General features: G+C 32.2%; 1 protein-coding gene across 3 annotated transcripts in view; it reads left to right on the plus strand.

Annotated features, from left to right (window-relative positions):
• The window catches only part of LOC106104226 (rho GTPase-activating protein 7), a 200,433-nt gene that overhangs the window by 66,268 nt on the left and 109,832 nt on the right, over positions 1–24,333 (plus strand). Inside the window, exon 2 of one of the 3 annotated variants that reach the window (XM_013284199.1) lies at positions 13,905–13,925. The exons of the other annotated variants lie outside the window; for them this stretch is intronic. Coding sequence (XP_013139653.1) covers positions 13,905–13,925 — 21 coding nt within the window. The remainder of the gene's footprint in view (positions 1–13,904; positions 13,926–24,333) is intronic. 3 annotated transcript variants of the gene reach the window in all.

Genomic DNA, 24,333 nt, shown 5'->3' on the forward strand with positions numbered 1-24,333 from the left:
TATGCCGGCTAAGGTCGAATTCAAGTTTATCAACCTGGCCGAACTCTATCATGTGGGCCGCGCCATTGTGCTGCCTATTTGTGCGTATACGGATTTGTGCCGCATTCGTTTATGCACATAGAATGTTTAGACACGGCTGTTGAAACAGGGAAAATTACAAAATTTATATGAAGATGCCCAAGTGAAGTTTGGATGGCTACAAAGGTAAAGGAAGACCGAGTAATATTGTGTATAAGAAGATATACTAAGAAGGTAGTGGATTCAGATATTATGTGTGATAGAAATGTATGGAAGAGCAGCACATACCGAGCCAACTCTTCGTAGGGACAAGGACAAATTGATGATTTAAAATGACTTAGTAAATGTTTGCTAAATGAAAACTATACCACAGTATAAACGCAGCAATTTTAGGGTCATTCAACAAATGATAACTAGAAATAAGTAAATAAAATTATGCACAAAATTATAGTCATTTTGGCAAATAATAAGATTTCACAGTCTAAATAAAGACACGTCTAAACGTTCTTAACTCTTAATATTGATATCACTTCACTATCAATACTCTCCTACGTTATCACTAAATGCTATCTAAAGGGGACAGTCGAAGAAAAAGGGCAAACCTAATGTGACCTTCATTCTACATAAATCAGATTGCACAATTTACTAGAAAGAAATACCTTTTATTTTCTAGAATCATCACCATCGGTAAATAAAACTTCAAGAGCTGTCTAAATCCTATTAACTCTTCTTAAACTAATGATCACCTAATACAAGTCCTACACGATTGTTTAATAAATATTTGTACAGAATCAATCTAAAATTATTTGTTGACATACATTAGCTGAGAGGCGGACAGGTGTATGATTATAAATTCTACTGTAAGTAGACATATTAAATTAATAAAAAGAGCGTCGTTTGCTCAGGTGTTTCAACACTTGACTTGTAATCTACAGGTCTTGGGTTCGAATCCCGCCATGTACCAATGTGATTTTCGATATTTCGAATTTTCATATGTACATAATTTACCCGACGTTCTTACGGTGAAGGAAAACATCGCAATACAACCTGCACATATCGGCGAAGAAATTCAAAGATATGTGTGAAGTCAACCAACCCGCACTTGGCCAGCGTGGTTGACTATGGCCTAGTCACCCCATATTAGGGTAGACTCCGAGCCACTCGGTGGGGAAATATAGTGAGCTAGTGACGAATATTACATTAATTCATAAATGTTTAAAGCTTTTCAAACACTTATAATAGTTATTTAACTATGGTTACACCTTAGTTAATTCAAGAAATGGGGTAAGCGAAGATTGCAGATTGTATACATATAATAGACCTGTCAGTATATGTACACTTCACGTTTCTTTTCAGTAACTACAACTTTTATATTTGACACGTCTATTTGTTGCTAACTCTATGGTGTGTACAAATGACGGCGTCCGTGTACTAAGGTCGCGCGCAGTTGACATTCATTTTTCTCGTGTAACTGTGCGCGTCAAAGTGCATTGTTGGGCTTCTCGTTTGGTTAGCCAACGGGATAGTCTGATGTTATGCCAGTTTCACACGACGAGAACGGTGGACTGTGGTACTGCAACAAGATAAAACACTAAATTACTGCACTGTCTACCGCCACTTTTCTACCCCAGTGTAAAACTAGCATTAAAGCCTGTTCACACGACACTTTGATAAATACGATAGCAATATATTGCTTACTCCCAATCATACTAATATTATAAATGCGAAAGTTTAGATGGATAGATGTTTTTAGAGTTTGTAGCCTAAACGGCTCGATGGATTTCGATGACATTTGGCATAGATATAGAGGATAATCTGGAAGAACACATAGGCTACTTGCATTTGTTTTTTTTTTAATTCCGCGCAGACGGAGTCGCGTGCGAAAGCTAGTGTTTAATAATCTTTTACTACTAACCCCCTATTGAGCATTCATAGTCCCATACAGAGCTCGACACAAAGGCTGGTATTCGACCTTCATATGATTGTTATCATCATGTTAAATTATCTACGTCAACAAGAATGGTAACGTTTTGATGCCATTGAAAATTAGTTGCTACTAAACACATAAATCTATGACTTAGTGGAACTTTTAATATTAAAATTTCTTGTTACAGTCAGTAATTGTAAGATTGTAAAAATGGGAAAATCTTTTGAAACAGATCCTTTATAATTTCTAATATTATTCTTTATAATATTTTTGTATGTATTGAAATAACTCAAAAACTAAAAGGTCGATTTCAAAAATGCTTGCACCATTAAAGCTACGTAACAACTGAGTAACATAGGCTAATTTTTTTTTAATCCACGTTGACGAAGTCGTGAGCTACAACTAGTATGTTACATTTTAAACATATTACTGCGTATTGTTTAAGTTAAAAGAATAATTTCAGACCAGAAACTAAAGAATCTAGCTTTAGTGTCAAAGATAACATACCTTGCAGATTCGTTTTTAGAGAACGTCCATGTTTCTTTACATTTTATAACTTTTTCCTCATTGTTTATACTTGACCGTGTGACCAGCTCTAAACGTGCAAGCGTAACTTCGTTGTACGCAGTTGGTAACGGTACATCTCTATCTCGGCTTGCGTAACATTGTTTTTTTTTTGCTATTGGCATTACATTTTTAATAGAACCTCCTTTGTCCGAAAGCCGGGCAATGTCGAACAAAGAGTTTCAGATGTACAGATATCGGAATACGATAAACATCAACGGGATAATTTAAAAATAGAATGTTTTCTTGGGACATTGTTGTTTTGTTTTCTCCCGTAGCAACTGTGGGAGATTCACTAGTGGCCATATTTGTTTTTAAAACACAGACATTTACAAGAATATATGAAATTGTTTACTCTGTTGAAGTATTTATATCAAATAATTATGCCAGTGTACGCATTTTACGTGTCTTAAAACGATTTGAATACACAATTCTATCTAAAATGTCATTGAATAATATTCCTTTTTTAATGTAATATTTTTATAAACAATAACTGTTGTTCGCGACATTGCCCGCGTGAAATTAAAAAATATAGCCTATGTTACTCAAAGAAAAATTACCTTTCTATCTGTGAAAGAATTATTAAAATCGACCAAGTAGTTTTTGAGTTATTTCTATATATAAAAAAAAAAATACAAATTCAAAACTCTTCAGTTAGTATTGATTAGATTTTTTTTAATTTAAGTAAATTATTTACTAAAAGCATAACTAACATCTCAAATATTGAGCACATTCACGCATTGCCTCACAGTTTCTATCAAAGGCACTTCTTTATCCCGTATTTTATTTATCGTAAGACCGTTGCTTGACCGCTCACTTCATTACTAGCGTCTGTACCTATTTGGCATGCAAAAGGTAAGAGGCCAGTTCCACTTTTGTTTGTGTTCGAACTTGAATTTGGAGCGAAATGTGACGAGACAGAAATTGTTAACAATATAAACGTTATTCCAACTGTTTGTCTCTTTGTATGGATGGCGGTCAATGAGACACAAATAAATATTATTTAAGTGATCTAATTTTTTAAACATTGAAGCATTATAAACTACTTAGATTATATAAAGAAGTTTTTAAATTTTCATGGATTAGAAATAATTTTATATATTGTAAATAAAATTAAATAAAATTTATTTTTAGTTGTTTACTTTTATTACTTCAAAACGAATCTATAATTAATTCTTATGTCTTATTGAGGTGCATAGAATGATGAGCAATGATGATTATAAATCTGTTATTCTAAAAGCGGGCACACATTTTAACTAAACTATCGAGCAACTGTTATACGATTGTCGATTGTTTCGCAGCCAACTGTTTAGTTGCACAACTAAAAATCGAGTAGTGTGCTCTCCATATAAGCTGATAGGAATCAAAGCGAGACCTTACAGTTGTTCGATAGCTTAGTTTCAGATGTGCGCTCTAATAATCTTACTAATATTACAAATACGAAAGTTTAGATGGATGGATGTTTGTTAGAGTTTGTAGCTTAAACCGCTGAACTGATCTCGATAAAATTTGACATAGATAGAGTATGGTCTGGAAGAACACATAGGCTACTTCGTTTTTTTTAATTCCACGCGAACGAAGTCGCAGGCGAAAGCTAGTAGATTATATGCCTCAGCTCGCATTTCAAATGGCATAACTTTTGAAAACAAATATAGCGTAGAGATATACTAAAGTTTTTATATACACCACAACGAAATCAGTCGAATCGACCTAAATTCGGGTGCAATGCAGTCTGGCGAGCCGCCAAAATAGGTGCCAACAATTTTTGCAACAATACAAGCTTAACGGACTATGTAAATGTCCAATTTTGGTAGTTCATTAAAATTGTTGATTTTTTTCTGTTTCACAATCATATACCAAAAGATTAAAGCAACAATTAAGGTTAAAAATGTTTAACTGTTATAATAATATATGAAAATGCAAAACTTAAAACTTCTTAGAGTAAGAATTAAATCAATAACTATTGTACTTAACTGAAGACATTAAATCTGCAAACGTATGGCTACAAAGGTAGAGGAAGACCGAAGAAAGTACGGATATGTAAAAGGATTTGCTTAAGGAAGGAGTGTATTCAGATGTAACGGCTGATAGAGATGTATGGAAGAGCAGCACATACTGTGCCGAATCTCATTAAGGGATAAGGGCAAGTGGATAATAAAATCTACATAAACTTGCGAAGTCGACAATATTTCTTCGTAATTCAACCGCTCTAGTTTAACTCCTAACGTAGGTTAACCACCAAGTATTTTTATTTAGTCTTTGATATCCTTATAAAATACATTCTTTTCAAATAAAATTCTTGTTAAGAGACTCTATTAAAGGTTTTTAAACATTACCCGCTTCAGATCGCTACAGAAATAGCTGGTAATCAGTGTTCGTTCTGTATATGGGTGGATTAATAGTCTCATATGTGGAAATGTGGGCGTTTGCTAATAAAATAAGTTAGCCGCCTGAGGTCGGGTCTATACAAGTACGTACAATCATGGAAACCCGCGGTGTTCTACTTATAAAAAAAATGTCTTGCAGCAGTGAGTTCCGCAAAAGATGGATTCTACCACTTATTCAGGGTTTCTGAAATTCCCATCAGTGATTCATTAGTGTTATGTTGACCTAAATTTCAACGGAGTAAAACTAATTCTGAAACCAATTTCATGAAGTTATCGAACCAAAAACACTAATGAACAGTTAAATTTAGGTAGGAAACCGGATGTGTACCAATGATTGTACTTTGTACAGACACATATTAAAGCTGCGTCTTATTAGTTATTGTTTAGCGTCGTCCAAAGTTGTATACATTTCAGACTAGGTATTAAGGTCACCGCCAGTTTCCTCGATTGTACATAGATTCAGGTTTACTATCAAGGCGATGCTTATTTGCCTTCATCTTCCTCTTTGGGATAATTTCTTTGTGCCTCAGGTTACACGATTACTTTTATGTTTATTGCGACAATTTATAAAACTATTAGTTCTTTAAGTATTATTTCTGCTTAAGAGCTTACGGTAATTGTATGAGATTAACTCTTCGATTTATGTTTCATGATGAATCATTTTCTTAAGATTCAAATATTTGTAGTAAATCTAATTAGGAATCTAGTAAGATATATGTAAATATATGTCTATTATATCTTATAGAGGTTTTTAGGCTTAAAACGACTAGCAATATTTGATGAACAATCGAACGCACTCTTCATTCCTTATGGTATTACTAGCTTTCGTCCGCGATTCGGTCCTAAAAATAAAAAAGTAAGGAGCCTATGTGTTCTTCCGGACTGTCCTCTATGTCTATGCCTAATTTCATCAAGATCCGTTTCCATTTAGGCTACAAATTCTAACAGACATCCACCCAAACTTCTAAATTTACAATAGTAAGAAAGCAATCATTAGTAAGATGTATGGCAATTAACAAGAAAGCACTTACACTCAAGTCAGCAGCAATTTCGTCATCAACTTTTAACAAAAAAGTTTATTTTTATCTTATTCCTTGAATTTATCTCATTCGAATTTCGACCGAACTTCAACGAATGACGGGTTCGTATCCTGACATGATTCCTTTGCTTATAACGAAGTAAAATCAACTAACGTATTAGGAACACGTGTTTCAGTTTCTTGGTATACTGTTTATAGGTCAACGATTTCATCTCATATGATTAAAGCTTTTGGTACGAATTCGTGGTATTCCCAACCATGTGTTACAGATGATGCTGTAATTTGTAAGAGTGCGCACACACCTTTGAGTAAACTGTCGCACAACTGTTTAGTCGCGCTTTGATTCACATGAGATTATATCGAGGTGAGGACACTACGCGATTATTAGTTGTGCAATTAGTTAATTGACTGTGTAACAATCGTCAATTGCACAACTGTGCGATAGTTTAGTCAAAGTTGTGCGCCCGCTCTAATACATACGTTGTCAGATTGACATTTTTTCCATGTTTCGATGTCATTTGAGAAGCGAGAATTGGGAACAATTCTGCGTTTTATCTGTTGAGCGGAGGCCTAATTTTTTGTTGTGGCTGAGTTGCCACTGTTTTTCTTGAAGAATTTACAGATTCATCGGTCTTGAGGTGTCCGAGTTCGAGGGCTCCCTTTGCTTCTTTTCCACTGTTTGTTAGTCTTTAAGTATAAAAATAACGGATTACTGAAGTCATTTCAATGTGATGAAAATGTATCTTTTAATAAGCGTGGTTTTTCAATCATCTGTTACTTATTTTTATATTTGAATATCCTCATAGGACACCGCAATAAAAATAGTCATAAACATAGTCGAATAAAAAATTATCAAGATTTTTTTTAAACGGAAACCCTGTTTCTTTCATAGCATCAATGTGGGTGTTTCAAAGGATGCTGAAATAGAAACAGAGACTAAATGTTAGTTTTTTTATGTCGCAATAAATAGTTTTAAATAACTCTCAAGCATCTTTCTGTCCTTATTAAATTCATAAATATTCTAGTTAGTGTTTACGGAAGTTACACTGACAGAAGATTTATGTTTATGGATAAATCGTAAGTCTGCTTTTAACATAAAGGGGATGACATACATCATTTAAAGCTGACACTTCATAACATCATAAGTTTTCGAAGACCCTGACGGCGTGGAATAAAAAAAAAAAACAAAAGCAGAAACCCTGTGTGTTCTTCCAGACTACCCGCTATATCTATGCCAAATTTATCATAGTTAGTTATATATAGCATAGTTATCCGTTCAGCCGTTTAGGCTACAAACTGTAACAAACGTCCATCCATCTAAACTTTCATATTACTTTTAGTAAGATGGTAATTTTACAATTCGGATAGAAATGATTTTACAAAACATCTATTTAGCTTTACAGCACCTACTTAAAAGACAAATTATACTTTATTATTCACTTTTGTTTTCCAAAATATACCCAAAACAACTAAAACTTATACCCTTGTTAACTCACTACTGACATCAACTTAAGAGGTGGATGTCCCTAAAAATGAATTATTAAAATCCTCAGAGACAAAAAAAAATTAATTAACTCCAAGATATTTTTTTGTAGTAAACCTTTGTAAAAAATCAATTAAGAATCAATTAATCTTGTCTGTTAGACAAAATACTTTGAATTAACACACAATTTTTACCTTTATTGCCTATTAACCTTTATGGAGGGGTGGCGAGGGCAATTAGTTGACGTTTGAGTGGACAAGCCTTTACCTTAGTCTGCCTGTGTGGGCTCCATGTAATCTCTAAATAGTGTTTATTGGGCTACTGAGGTTTCTACAAACGAATTTGTATTTTATTTCTGTAAAAATAAATGTTAATAACTTGTTAATATTATTACTTATTCGCATTTCAACCTACCTATAATGATTCAATAACTATGATTTGTCAAAAAATTGTATCGTGTTTAGAGCGGGTGCACATCTTTTACTAAATTGAATTGAATTGTGTCAATTAAACATATTATATAAACATAGATTCAAATTACAAAGTCGGTGCACCGTGTAATTGACGAGTGTTACGTGTAAATATACTGTAAATGTTCTTTGATAATTAGCTTTTTAATTTGTGACATGTTTAATAATTTTGATACTCTTTGGATATAAAAATATAAGCGGTTACCATGGGAACGTGTTGTTGTTAAGTCAGGGGGATGAATAAAAAGATAAATAACCTGGAATAAATCGTTTTAATTCTCAACAATTGAATCGCAGTCAAAATTATTCGATAGTGATTTCTTAAAAAAGGCACTTTGATGCATAAATGTTTGCCACCTCTAAAATAGTGAAATATGTATTTGAAACTAGCTTTCGCTCGCGACTCCGTCCGCCTTAAAAAAAAAAAACAAAAGTTACTAGCCAATAAGTTCTTCCAAACTATGCTCTACACCTATGCCAAATTACATCCAGATCCGTTGTGCCGTTTAGGCTACAAATTCTAACAAACATCCATCTATGCATCTAAACTTTCGCATTTATATTAGTAAGATAGTCGTATTTGAGACAATCTGTTGCCCATTAGTTTTAGAACAGAAATAAGTTTGAAGACGACCACTGTCGCCATGTGTGGTCGTATAGTTACCGAATTAGAAACCGCCCGTGTTTACTTTCTGTAGTTTATATCGTAATATAAGATGTCATTGAACTCCAAGTGGTCAATTAATCGCCTTAAATTCTTTGAACTCTTGTTGTCATTTGTTTATATTTTACTTTTTATTTCAAGTGCCTGGGAATGAATACTTAAACTCAACTATTTGTCCTAACACGATGTTGGATCAAACGACGCTGTATAAGAAATTGGTTTTACAGTACTCGAACTGATTTTAATTACATTGGCTTTTTTCACTTGATCCTTTATTCTACATTTTGCTTATTAAATTGGTTACTTTTGATGTTATAGCTGTTGCTCGCGACTTACGTTCACCTTATTAAAACCTTTTCCAGGATAAAGTAGGTAGCCTAACTCATTTAGTATTACGTACTCAGTTGCTCTGAAGACGGATTAAGTCAATTTTTAAGTTGGTCGCGATTTCGCCCACGTATAATTAAAGAAATAGCAAAAACATAGCCTATGTTACTCGGTGATAACATAGCTTTTTAATCTTGCAAGAATTCTTAAAATCGGTCTAGTAGTTTTTGAGTTATTTCCTTACATACAAAAATACATAATATAAATCTTTCCTCTCTATAATATTAAGTCACTTACAGATAAATTACCTTGCTAATGGTAGAAGAATTTTTGAAATCGACCCAGTAGTTTTTATGTGAATCGAATACACACAAAAATACAAATCTTTCCTCTTTATAAGATTAGCATAGGAAACGGGAGATAACGTTTTCGAGTTTTACTTTTTAATTCATCAGCCCGATTTTCATTATATTCCAATTTATAGTTTACAAGAAAAGAAAACGATCTTGTTTTAAAGACACTATTAAATAAACATTTTAATCAAATTCGCCATTACTTCCCGTAAAGGTAAAAGCTTTGAAAGTAAACATCCAATACTTTCATTTCTATGTACGATAAATTACGTAAAAACTTATTAAATTAACCGTCACTAGTAAGGCGTTAGATGTAATGACTGCCTTTAAGTGTACCATAACATTGCCTCGTCGGAACTGTGGTGCAGCAGGGGGTCCGAGACACCATGGGCAGTGTATTCGGTTACAGTCGAATATACTACCTAGTCTATGTCGAATAAGAATTTTGTGTAAAGAAAATCTATTATTTCGAATACGTATGAATGAAGATAGCAATGTTTTCTATAAGTTATAATTTTGTGACATCTTTTAGTTACCTTGTTTATTATTTCCTTAAGAACAATTTTTGGTTGTTATGTTTGTTGGTTTACATTTAATAAAATTAGGTTTCATTCTCGCTTCATCACAACTATACTGTACTTCGACAAATAAATAATTTTTTTTTTCAAAATTTTACTTGCTCACCAACTTTACGGGCCGTGTGTATAAATATCTTCAGCGCTAGTAAAATGTTTACATTCATCACCCAACAAGTTACTATTATAGTCGTTATTGTTAGTCTGGCTGTATAATCGCTTTCAATTAATAAAAACAATTATATTAAAAGGCCACTGTCCTGTGCCAGACTTTGCTTGTATTTATTATGAAGATACACACGTACACATTAGTTTAAATTTTAGTTCTTGTTTTTATCTATACTATTATAATAAAACGTAAACACACACTTCTTTGTTGCCTAAGATGTCAGCAATTATAGCATATTTTTGAATAATTCTTTTTTTAATAAAAAGCCCTACACTTACGTCATGCTTTAGACTATGTATTTTCACGCCATTAAACATAGGGGGTTAATATTTTGGATAAAAACCTAAATGTGGAAATGAGACCATAAGTTGCTGCCAACATCCAGAAAGCAAAATTTCCATAGTTAGGTAATTGGTATTATGACATTTGTAATTGATTATTTGACACATGTAGACTATAAAATAACATTTTCATAAGTTTATGCGGATAAAGTCGCAGGGCGACAGCTAGTTTTTGGTAAAGTCTACATCATTTTATTTTATTTTATTTCTTTATATGTGTAAACTGTTATGCGAGCATTTACTAGCTTTGTTTTCGCACTAATATTTACTAAATGACTAAACCATAAGAGAAAGCTTTAACAAAATTTATTTCTATTTATGATTTTAGAGTCGGTTACCATTGTTGGTATAGCCTTATGACAATATATTGTTAGCTCTCTCATTATATCTACAAAAACTGAGACAATAATATGTTTATGTTTTGCTGTTTCGCCAGTCGAATCGTTTGTAACCTGTTTCATTTGAATACGTTTGTGCCACGCACTTTGGTTAGCTAACAAAATTTAACTAATTACGATTAATTGCTCAATAAATTTTATGTTAATATTTTGACTAATATTATCTCTCTCTATCAGAGGAAGCGGTCGGTGCACAGCGGGTGTCTAATATTAGTGAATCACAATTAATAAGACGTAATATGTATGCATTTCTTTAATTATTAATAATATTTTTTATTAATAGTAACATAAATGTGATTAGTTATGGTTTAGGACTTCGGGTGTTATGGTTTACATATTGTTATTATCTTTGATAATTAATAATTGAAATCTTATTATTAATAATTTAATAATGTTATCTTACTAATATTATAAGTGCAAAGAAGAAAAGAGTTATGGGAAACGACTAGTACGCGTACACAGTTTCCTATACATTCTCAAAAATATGTACTATTTATTAATATTTTACCCAAATTGTTGCATCGTCCAGTCCTAAATAATGGTATGGTAACATTCATCTTAAATAATCAATTTGTAATTAAATGTTAAATTATTGACATTTAGAAAAAGATAACAATAAAAAAAATCTGTTAGCTTTGCATTTAGTTAGTTTCCCTCGTGAATTATATTGAAAGAAACATCGATGTAATTTATTCAGGTTTTAAAGATTAGGGATCAAAGTCGTAGGTAAAGCGACGTTCATTTGCATTGAAGGGAACATAAATTGACTTTAATCAGCGTAACGTCTGCCTAGCGGATAACATTCAAGATCGCTTTGTATGGAGTGAAGGGTTTATGTAAACAATGGCTAAGGGTTGCCAAAAGACTTAAAGGAGATGACTCTCACGCTATTCGGCTGTAATCGATTGAATTTAAATGTACAATTGGAATCGAATTGTCATTCTTATTTTGTAGACTTCATTTGTTTTTTGTCTAAAAATTGATCGTCGTTTTTAATGGATTTGTATTTATATCTTTTGTTACTGGCCACGATTATACAAATATTGGTTGTTGGTATTTGTTAGTTTCATTATGATCATTTCGTAATACCTTATTTGAATTTGCATACACATTTTTCTTTTGTCAAACATTTGTACCAACCTTCCAATGCCACTTTCACATAATCTCACTGTGACCGATCGGCGACGTCTATTTATTACCCGAATCAAAATTAGTTATTTAGACATTAATATATGCAATCTATTTGGACACGCTATCAATTTGTATAAGCGATGTTTGTCCTACATTATGCGATATCAGCGGACTTTTGAATGGTGTATGACAAAACGCGGCTTAAGTTACCGGCATTTTAGATTTTATCCATACAATTGCAAGTTTACAAGCTTGTTACTTAAAATATATCTTCCATCTATACATATAATAAAATTAGAGTGTCTGTTTGTAATATTAAAAGAAAATTTCTAGATTTCGGGAAGTTGATATATTTGCGTTGCTGATAACAAAAATCGCATTCTTTCAATTCATTCGCAAAAATTTTTGTCTGTCTGTCTGTCCGCAAGCCGCATTTGTTCCGGGTAAACTCCGCAACGGCTGGGCCGATTTCGACGGGACTTTCACTGAATAAATTCCACTAAAAGAAACTAAAAATACAACTGTTTTTTTGGTTAGATAGATGTCATACGAAAGATGTAATGCATATTTATCGTATTAAAATCCATTTTAAACATGGTTTTTAATTTTAATTAAATACTTATTCACCGCTATTCGTTTTTCCGTTATCAATATTGACAGTACAAAAAAGAGCAAAAATATATTGCAGAAATCGGAAATAAACTTCCTCGTTGTTAATTTTAATACTATCCGTCTCTTTTCAATTCACTTGTCTGTTATTTCTGTCTCTGTCTTGAGTATTTCCTGGTCGGATATAGGCTTCCTTCCTACATCGCAGGATGGGATTTGTTAGAAACGTATGGATATGACTTAGTTTAATTTCGTACATTTTAAAACAAATGCATTTTAAAAGTCAACAGATTAAAACCAGATGACGTAACGGATCTAAAATAAAAAAAATCTCTCACTAATGTTTCAACGCATCATCAATTACTGATAGACTTATACCGGGTTTCTGAAGTTTTCATATATTTTATCGTTATTTAGTGATTAGTGTTAAGTTGAACTGGGTTTCAGAAACGCATTACATGTTGTCGAATGGTTAATTGTAACTGGGAAACCTGTCATATTAGCTACCAAAGAACTAGTAAGCATGTGTAAGTGGCGTTGACAATTATAATTGTCAATTAGAAACTGGCCGAGGATAATCGAATGAGAAGGTAATCAAAAAAAGCTGTTCCAATAAGCGGTACGGATATTAAAACAAACAGACTAGTTGGAAAGCGGTGATCTTGAATTTTTATCGGTAATAGGCTACCATATATAGCACTCGTGGTTTCTCCTAATTAAAAGCAATTTATAACGTTTCTTTTATACTGACTAATTTCCCGTGATACTAAAAGGAACAGTCGCTTAACGTTCGCATTAAAAAGCATTCGTTTTCTAAACTAATTTGTTACTTTCACTTTAATCGATAATATGTACTATGATAATGATATATTTTGCTATTGACTAAAGTGTTTCCATTATTGGACCAAGCGTAATAGATAATTCTTTACCAATATCAAAACTATTAAAATCAGATTCAATATAAGTGTGAGTTAAAAACATCAAACATCAGACGATCATAATAAATTGATGTTATTATATTAAATCAAATTATAAAAAAAAAAACATTTTGTTTCAAATTATAAAAAAAAAACATTTGTCAAATTATGAATTACCAATATCAAAATGACATATGATGTCAAACCATGGCAACCTTGCTTCATTGATGTTGGCAATAACTTATGGTCTCTTTCCCACATTAGGGTTTTTATCCAAAATATTTACTCCTAAGTTTAACGGCGTGAAAATATATAGCCTAAAGCATGACGTAAGTGTAGGGCTTTGTATTAAAAAAAGAGTTATTCGAAAATATGCTGTGATTGCTGACATCTTAGGCAACAAAAAAGTGTGTGTTTATGCTTTATTATATAAGTATAGATTAAAATAACTATTGTAAATTATAATAACTTAGATTACTTCATTGTTAAAACTTCAAAGATATTAATCCAGTTTGTATTTACTTATTTCCAGGTATGTCGAAAAACTTCAACGGTAAGCTACGGGATTATTCACCAAAAACATCTGCCTGCGGGCGGATCTTTAGGCCATCGGATCAATTGACCCACATTTTACACCTTCCAACTTATAAAAAAAGATACGGCCTTGAACAAAAAAGGTAACCTTACTTTTATATCCTACAGTCCCGATCTTTCTTTAGTCTTATCCATACAATTCTTATTAGCCCTAACTGCCTTGACGGGACATCGTAATTTAAGCTTTATTTCTTTCGTCAAGTAAGTTCAAATTTATTTGTTCCTTTATTTGCTTATAAAGAAACATGTGTTAAGGGATCATGAGGCGCCACAGGCACGCGTAGGAACCATCTGCCTTCCCAATTAAGACCTTTTGATAGAGGGGCCGTTTTACACAGTTGTTTTTACTTTATTTTTGTAATAATAGAATTTCTGTGGTGAGGAATGTTCATTCAGATAGGAATCTTTTATCTTATTGACATCAAACATGCGCAATAAGAGAAAGACATGCAAGTTCCACGAAAGAAACAACATAAGAAAAACAAAATGCGTTCATGTACTTCAAAGTTTTGAAATTAAATTTACCTCTATTTCCGTGTTCATATTTTCATTCATCACCAGCCCACTATACGTCTTCATTGAAGGGCTCTGAGCCTATCCTAAGTTAGTAATTAGGCCATAGTCAACGCAGGCCCACGGATTGGTTGACTTCACACATGAATTTCTTAGCCGATATGTGCAGGTTGCATCGTGGTATTTTTGTGCTATCGAGTCACTTTATTTATACAGCAGCTGTTACTGGTCTTTTGATAAAAATATGTACACCTTCGTTACTATTAAATAAAAAAAATGCAACTTCGGCAGATGTTACTTTTTCTGCAATACGTTATTAACTCGTGTAAGATCGGTGACTACGATAATGGGTACTTGCCTGCGTTATTGATAAAGTTCACAGCTGCACTCTACAGTTGGCCAGAGGCCATCTGCTTTTGGTCGTGAAACTTTTAAATGATCGATCCATGTTATTTGTTTAACGCGACTCAACGACTTCATAATTGCGCCGGTTCACATGAAAGTTATAATCCGACCCATTGTGGTTTCTTGACGTTTTAACATGCCTTGGAAATTGGGTATACAAGATAATTCATGCAATTTATGAGATACTAGGTGTTGCTTGCGACTTCATCCGCATGAAAAGTAATAAACAATATAGTCTGTGTTATTCACTTCTAACGTAGCTGTTTAATTATGAAAAAAATATTGAAATCGGCCCAGTAATGTTAGAGTTATTTCAATACATACAAAAATACAAATCTTTTCTCTTTAAAATATTAATATTGATATGGATAAGAATATCTTTTACAGAGTTTTCTTGTATCTTATTTTTAGACTAACATTTTTGATTTGGGAAAATGCTTTCTTTGACAAACATTATTCTCTATTAGCTAAATTTCTTGAGTTCAACATACTATTAACAACATACAATCAAAAATTGATATGAACGCTTTAATCAGACATATACCTTATAAAATATTAACAACAATCGGAAGATTTTACGTTTTTTTTTTTTATTATTCTTTTATTTATTTGTTTTTTTATTTTTTTATTTTTTTATTCGTTTCCAAATTATTATTCGGTTGTTGTGTTACTATTTCTCGTATACTTGTTTTTCATTATTTCCGCATATAAATTAAACACGCCTTTTACAGTATAGATATTAGTGTATAGTTATTATTCACTTTTTTGCTTTATTTTATTTTCCCTCTCTTTTCCATTTCACTTATAAACATGACTATAATTTTTTTTTTTATTTATTAATTGCTGCAACTGACGTACTGCCACAAAAGGCTTTTACAGAATACCAGCGCTTATTGCTATACTGTAATAAGCACATAGCTGAGTAAAGGCCCTATCCATTCAGCATAGCAAACTTAGTTAAAAAAAAAAAAATATATTGAAAGTTATGATATTTTTGATTGATGCTTATTATTGTGTATTTGTATATATTTTGTTGTTGTTTGTAAAACTTTCGTTTCCTCCGTCATTATTTTTGTCAACTGTGTAATTAAGTGTATGATGTTTGCCTTCTGAATGGATTAAATGACTTATTATTATTATTATTATTATTATTATTATTAACAATATGCTTTTGCATATGAATAGTTTTGAATTATTCAAGAGGTCATCGTCTAATGAAGTTCCGTTATGGTAATGTAACAATTACAATGAACAGAATGTATTCGTTTTTGAAAACGAAATATTTGTTCCACGGACTAGTTTTTTTTGATAATTATATAAATACGAAGTTACTGGGAATATGAAAGTATCAGGTTAATCTTTTTAATAATACAAGAGTTACAAACAATATAAATTTAAAACTTAACATTCTGTGCGGAAGCCAGCACTATCTTTCATAAACAATGGACAACTAGCAATCAAAAACCTAGTATTAGAGTTCACATAGTGTGAAGTTCTTAGAAACGGTCGTGGTACAAAATTAACCTAATTCGAGGCAAGAACAATGACAACGTCTACGTGTCTGTGCTCTCTTGCCTTTTGTCTTCAGACGGATCACCGAGGCGTGTCCACAATGTATACGCACATCACTAACATGCGTTTCAACATGCATCAGCGTACTATCGTTGTGTCGAACAAATTAAATCGCTGTGCGGTCGAGTCGTACGATACCGGCGCGTGGGCAACACAATATCGATCCTGTAGTGTTGTACTTATTTAAGTTTCATAATTTATAGATATCGATATCGATATGCTTTATATTTTAATTAGCACTAATAATGAATTTTGAAAGTAAATATTATAATGTTGTGCATTTTTTTTAAATAATAGATTAGTTTGGAATTAATTAAGCCTTTGATAAAAGAAGACTTAAGTTGACAACTGACACAGGCAATTTTATTTTACCATCGCTTTACAGCCTACTTTAATTTACTATTTCTTGTCCTGGCTACTTTACTATAAGTTGTTTCTTCGATTCTTTTACCCATTACTCCTGTTATACATTTTTATTTTAAATTACTTTTAAATATAAACAATATGCAATCCAAAGTTTCATCAATACCGCCAGTTCCAAAATCATTAACATTTTATCGATACTCTGACAAACACAGCCAATATTGATTTACGGCAAAATTAAAATGTACCTAACATTTACATTTTGCTTTACTTCCTTTGCCCCACTCACTTTTATGTCGCATACAAAATTTGAAAACGGTAAAATTGGCAAAATGTCGATAACTTTATCGACATCACTATTAAAATTGGATTTTATGCTACAAATAAAATACGATGACTTCACGGGTATACTCATTACTGGAATTGTTAAAATTTTGTAAGAACTATGTAATAACATCTATAGATTTAATGATACCTTTGCGAGTGATTTATCATTTATTGGTCTTCATTAATAAATCAATATGGATATTTTATCACATACACTCAAGAGCAATGAATCCGGGTCACTAAAAAAACTTTCAATCTCGTAAACTAAAAATACTAGATTAATATATTATTATATGAAAAAAAAAACAGTGTTTAAAAGATTATATTAGACCACTAAAATTAAAATAATAACATTTATAAGTCACTACATTCCTGATTTACGAGATCTTAGGTATTTTTAAATGACCCAGATTCAATGCTCTTGAGTATATTTTATATTTGTCATTTGAATTATTCAGCCAGATATTTTCTATGTGTATTTTCAAAAGGGTTTGAAATATTTTCACTTTCCCATAACAAAACAAACATAATAAATGTAGTTTATTACAATGCAAATCTCTGAAATCTCGTACATTACGTATTCTGTTGTGGAGCGTTTGCACGCGGGTGTCGCGGATACAAGCGTGGGTGCTAGTTACTTATTACAAACGAGCACATTGACGTGCAGTAAGTTATAAGTATTATACAAGTTACTACGAGTATGTCTTCATAATTTTATAATAATACCAGCTGCGTTTTAATAATGCCAAATAAAAAATATATCTTATGTTACTCACAGATAAATTACCTTTCTAACAGTGAAATAATTTTAAAAATCGTCCTAGTATTTTTTGAGTTATTCCAATACATACAAAAATACAAAAATATAAATCTTTCCTCTGTATATGCATAGATATATGTAGATAATATACAGTTACTTTTGTACTAATTACATTATTATTGAGATACCAATGCCGAATGAAGTGTATTATTGAATTCTTATTTAAAATCAAATTGAGCAGTCCTGTCTATCTTTTTTTTTATTCTTTACACAGGAATACGCCGCCCACAATTTGTTTTTGTCCTAAACTGCATAGAGGTCGACGTTATGCCAGCTCTATACTTTATTGCCACCGACCGTCTTATCATGATACCTTACAGGTATAAGTAATCGCCTTTATGCTTTCAACTCTATTATACAACGCATGGAGCTTGGATTTATTTACATACAAGGTCTTGGATTTACTTACATATGTCACAGGTATGATTCCAGGGAGATACCTGTAGAGCGGGCGCACATATTTAAATATACTATCACACGACTGTTGTGCGATTGTCAATTGTTTCGCAGCCAATTCAACTGCTAGGCTACTAACACACTATCGCTAAAACAAACCGGAACTGAAGCAAAACCAAAATCGATTCACCATTTTTATTGGTTTGTATTTAAGAACTAGCTTTTCCCGTGCGGCTTTATCCGCATGAAATTATGAAAATTGTATTTTGTTGTTTACATTTGTCAAATTATCAATAGCAAATGTGAAAATTACATGACATGACAAACCTTGGCAATCTTGCTTCCTTGATGTTGGCAGCAACTTATGGTCTCTTTCCCATATTAGTGTTTTATTCAAATTATTTACCCCCTAAGTTTAATAGCGCGAAAATATATAGCCTAAAGCGTGACGTAAGTGTAGGGCTTTTTATTAAATAAAAAATTGTTCAAAAATATGCTGTAATTGCTGACATCTTAGGCAACAAAGAAGTGTGTTTTTACGCTTTATTATAATACTATAGATGACCATTATGTACATCGTATGGACCACGTTAAATTTTAATTAACGTTTTCGTCGCTACGCTTAGTTCCCATATTTGTGGTAGTATAAGATTAGAATAGAATTAAATTTCTATTGACGGATTTTAACGTATAACAAATTAGCTTGGACGAACATCATAATTCACGATCGTCTATCGATCGGTTGCTTTTGTTTTCGAATCTTGTACAAAAAACAATGGCGTCAAATTCAGGGACATATTGTTCGCTAAATTGAATTCGCGACACGTTCCCGATACGCGGTGGAAAGTTCGCGTTATATCCGATACGGTGTAGGCCGTTCTTTCTATTGGCTTGCTTAAAATTTTAAGGTGGTCACACATTACAGTGTTATATTGCTAGAAATATATGCAGTAAAAATGACGTTGATTTATTGCAAATAATAAAGCACATATAATATTTTAATCGAAAATAATTTGTGGGCCGGTAATCATGTGACGTCTGATATTTTGAGATATAAAGACAGAGCGACAAAGTTAATAGGAAAAAAAAAATGTTATCCACAATCGTCCGATAAAACATTGGGTTAATTGATTTTGTATTAATGTTCGTTATGACAATGCCAAATAAATCTTTCGGGTATCCTAATGGATACACACCCTTATGATAGATGAACTGCATAGATTTCCATACAAACGTCACTCGTACAACCTAATTCAGCTTTACTATTCCATATTCGAAGACTGAAGTAACGGACCAGCTTTGTATCTTTCTAAAGATAGCCTCTTTATCTTTTATGTTTACGGTCTAAATACTTGAATACGCAGACAAATACATGTACTTATTACTAGCTGTTGCCCGCGACTGCGTCCACGCAATATTAATTAAAAAAGGAGCCTATTATATGCCCGTCTATGTCATCTACCCTTCAGTTAAAGTCCGGTCGAAATCAGCCTAGCCGTTTTAGATATTGCCGGGGCAAACGCGACTTGCGAACAGACAGATGAAAAAAATTAAGTGCGATTGTCGTTATCAGCAACGCAAGTACATCATCTTCCCGAAGTCTGGATTTTTTCTTTTGATATTATAAACAGACACTCAATTATATGTCATAGTAATTCAATAAAACGAAAATGTTTCAAATAAAATTAAGTAATTACAAATGTAAATCTATCAAGTGTATATTCGACAGAAACCTAAGAGGCGAAGGGACCCGGCTTAATACAATCTTGCCAGTAATTTTCACGAAAATGACTCATCGGTCATACACTAGAAAGTTACAGAGGGGACAATTAAATTAAAGATAACAAATGTGTCAGTAAAATTTTGACAGCTTTGAATTTTAAAATGTAAAATCATCTACGACCGTAGATACCATTCTTCTTTTTAAGCACATTTTTTTAAAATAATGTAGTTATACATAGTTTTAATTTTATTTAAACACCAGCTGTTGCTCGCGACTTCGTCTGCGTGAAATTAAAAAATAAAGTCTATGTTACTCCCAAAAAAATATTTTTAACGGTGAGTGGATTTTTAAAAACGGCCCAATATTTTTTCAGTTATTTCAATACACACAAAAATAATAATCTTTCCTCTTTATTATATTAGTACAGATATAGATGACAAGTCTTTAGTTTTGTATAGTCTGTGGCAGTGTATAGAACACAAATGTCGTGATAATGAACTGAGAAGGTGACAGTCGGGGCAATGTCACATGAAATCTCGTATTTTCTCTTGCTTCTACAAAATAGATTTTGTATACATTATTGTGGTACCAACTTGTTACTTTACGGTTAAACGAATGAGAACAAAAGTCAAATATACCTAATAATCATAGAACCAAGTACAAATATAGATCGACATTATGTTCATAATTCATAACATCTATGTTCGAATAAGGAAACGTAATCACCATATACGTATAGTATTGTATTATCTCTATTCAAAGTGAATCATGCTACATACTAATAAAAATGCGAAAGTTTAGATGGATGAATGTTTGTTAAAGTGTGTAGCCTAAACGGCTGAATGGATTTCGAGTAAATTTGGTATAGACGTAGAGGATAGTCTGGAAGAACAGATAGGCTTCTCAATTTTGTTTATTTTTTTTAATCCCACGAGTACGAAGTCGAGGGCGAAAACTTATTAATAATTTATTAAAAAAAAAACTTTTCGTATAACTTTAAAAATGTATCAGATTTTCGTCCGAGGAGTACGAGGCCAAACGCCATCTCATCTCCGCTATTCTTAAAAATGTATGACTAGAGTGTTTTTGTGTTACTCGTGGAGGCATCTTATGCAATATTTATGGTTAATAATATATGTTAATAATATATGGTAACATAGCAGCAGGAAATAAAGAAAAAAAAAAATATTTATGGTTAAAAACCGTTACGTCTAAAACCACAAGCCCATAACACTTTCGAGTTGTTTTTTCAAGCGGGCACTGCAACCCCCTTTACCGCGTACTGCCGTCACCCAGGAAGTAATTATTGCTTTGTCCATTATAACAACCGAGTGTAGACCGCAATTTGTGGTTTGTGCACATGCTTTGTCTTTGACCCATATCATAAGTTTAAGCGGTTTTAGTTCAATTGTAATTTTTGCACCATAACTTTGATTATTTCATCTAATACTAATTATTTATTTGATCATGCTCGCTGTTAAATTAAATATTTAATTTATATTTGTTGATACTTAAAAATTCTTAGGTTTAACTGTCCAAATCAACGCAGTTAATTAAGTTGCTTATTTCATAATAAACTCATATAGAGTTTCACAGCGTATTGAGAGTTATATTTTATTTAGTTCGACCGCTATTTTATAATTGAGATATTATTGTGTCGGTAATAAATTTACGCTTTATCGCGTACTGTTATTACTTGGACCAAACGTTTACGGAAGCCTAAATGATCCATTGTTCATGTTTTAGATGCTACTCATTGAAATATATTGAATTCGGTCGTCAAATGCGATATAATATTCTTTGTTCACATACAAGGATTCCTTATAAAGATGTTTATGAGTACTTTGAGTTTTGCCGCTTTGTTTTATATTGGGGACATAATCCGCTCCTGGTTATGCGGGTAACGGGAGAGTCGTAAATTTCGGCGATAGGAATCTATTGACCCCAATACATTTTAAAACTACATAGAACTAATAATGAACACTTAATTTTGTATGAAGGGTGATATGGCCCAATGTAAATGAATTTTCAAGTAACTTTTCTGAATGAATCTTTAGTTTTAAATTAGTTTTGAATGTTAACACGTTTACTGCGGCAAGAATAATCATAATTATTCATCTTCTGCGGCGGCAGGCCAAAATGCGCCCCCAATGATATTTCCGCCAGTGCGTGGCAGGTCTTTTTAAACCCACCAGCACTAGGATAGATTATATTGTTATAACTTTGTGGAAATGTAATGTATACATTTTATCTAATGTAGCGTATACACGTGAGATAATCGTTTCGCACTAGCGTGAGGGACATAATTTTCATCTGCACCAGCTTAAGTATCGCGGCAGGCCGATATCGGCCTGTTACGCAGTGAGCGTGTTAAACTATCTATGATACATACAGAGTTCTTTGATAGTATCTTTACAATGTTTGTGTTTACGCTTGAAGGAAATTTTCGACGTCTTACTCTACAAAGTGTAAGATGTTCTTACAAAGAACTTGCAACTTTAACTTAACTGCATATAGTTTGAGACATAATAATGGAATACAAAGTAACAATGTAACCTTTAAACTTTGAAAATTTCGCGTTAGTAATAACTTCTTGATCCAATTTTATACTTACTGAAATTGTTTAAAACAAACGAACTTAGGATTCTTCTGGTTGCAGCGTAGTTATGCTTAGATAATAATCATTTACAATAAATTTCTAGAGATATATAATTCTATCATCATTAAGTTAATTATTACACTAACTTAGAACTCTCAAGATGTTACATTGTAATTCGTAAAAGTTAATTTAACACTTATAAACATTATGTATAACGTATTAATTATGATTCAACACTTTCTCTTGTTAACTCATTACTTACATTTACCCATTAAATCTTCATAATTATACACTTTAGATAATAAGATAGTATGCGTCGACATAATCGTGTTAAAGGCATACATTGTATGCGCCGTATATGCTGTTTAGCCCTTTACCATTATGGTATGCTTCCTTATAAGTTTGAATAGCCGTTTCAACATGTCCCCACGATATTCTCTGGTATGTTAAACATCTGGTTTAAGTTCCGACGGTATAAAAATTAAAAGAATTTATTGATATGCTTTCTTCGTTTGAAATTCCTTTCCTTGTGAGATGGTAAGAATTTACTGCTTTCTCAGTTCACTTTTACTTAACTATAGGAGGAATATAGCAGTCGTTGTCGTTTGATAGGTTCCTATGTCCAGAAATAACTTTTATCTACAAGCGATCCGCCCCAGCTTCTTCTTGGTGGCAAATATAATATCTTTTCTGTGATATCCATACCCTTCCCAATAATGTAAATAATTATTCATGTTATTTAGAAATAACGCATCTTTCTAATTACGAAAAAGATTTAAAATCGTTTAGTCGTTTTGTAGCTTATTCAATCTATATCTATACTATTATAATAAAGCCTAAACATACACTTCTTTGTTGCCTAAGATGTTAGCATTTACAGCATGTTTTTGAATAATTCTTTTTTTAATAAAAAGCCCCACACTTACGTCATGCTTTAGGCTATATATTTTCACGCCATTAAATTTAGGGGGTAAATATTTTGGGTAAAAACCCTAATGTGAGAAAGAGACCATAAGTTGCTGCCAACATCAAGGCAGCAAGATTGCCATAGTAAGGTAATAAGTATTTTGACATTTGCAATTGAGAATTTGACAAATGCAAACAATGAATTTATAATTTCACGCGGACGAAGTCGCATGGTAACAGCTAGTGCAAAAAATAAAATCTTTCCTCTTTTAAACAATAGTGTAGACAACATTTTTTGAGTTATCGACTTTATTCCTTGTTTCTAAAATTCCCACTATTTGGGATAATATTACTAAAGTTATATTCCCAAGGTACATATTTCTAATAATGTTCAATATATACCGAACGAGAATTTACAAATTGAACCAATTTATGTTGAAGTATTATTTTATCTTTAGTAAGTAATGATAGATGAAGGAAATAATATGAATCTTTACCTTTTGCTTAAACGTTATAAGTTTCTCTCCTTATGAATCATTTCATTAACACCTTCAGTGTTGGATCTATGCCACTTGATTCATAGTTTGTTAGCTGATTCATCAATAAACGCTTCAGTATATTTTGGATTGGATTTCTAAACAATAAATACAATTTTTTGACCGACTTCCCAAAAGAAGGAGGTATTCAATTCGACGGTATATTTTTTTATTTTTTTTTTTATTTTTTTTTTTATGTGTGTTACG

Source organism: Papilio polytes, unplaced genomic scaffold, assembly GCF_000836215.1.
Source record: "Papilio polytes unplaced genomic scaffold, Ppol_1.0 DF823691.1, whole genome shotgun sequence".
NCBI lineage: Eukaryota > Metazoa > Arthropoda > Insecta > Lepidoptera > Papilionidae > Papilio > Papilio polytes.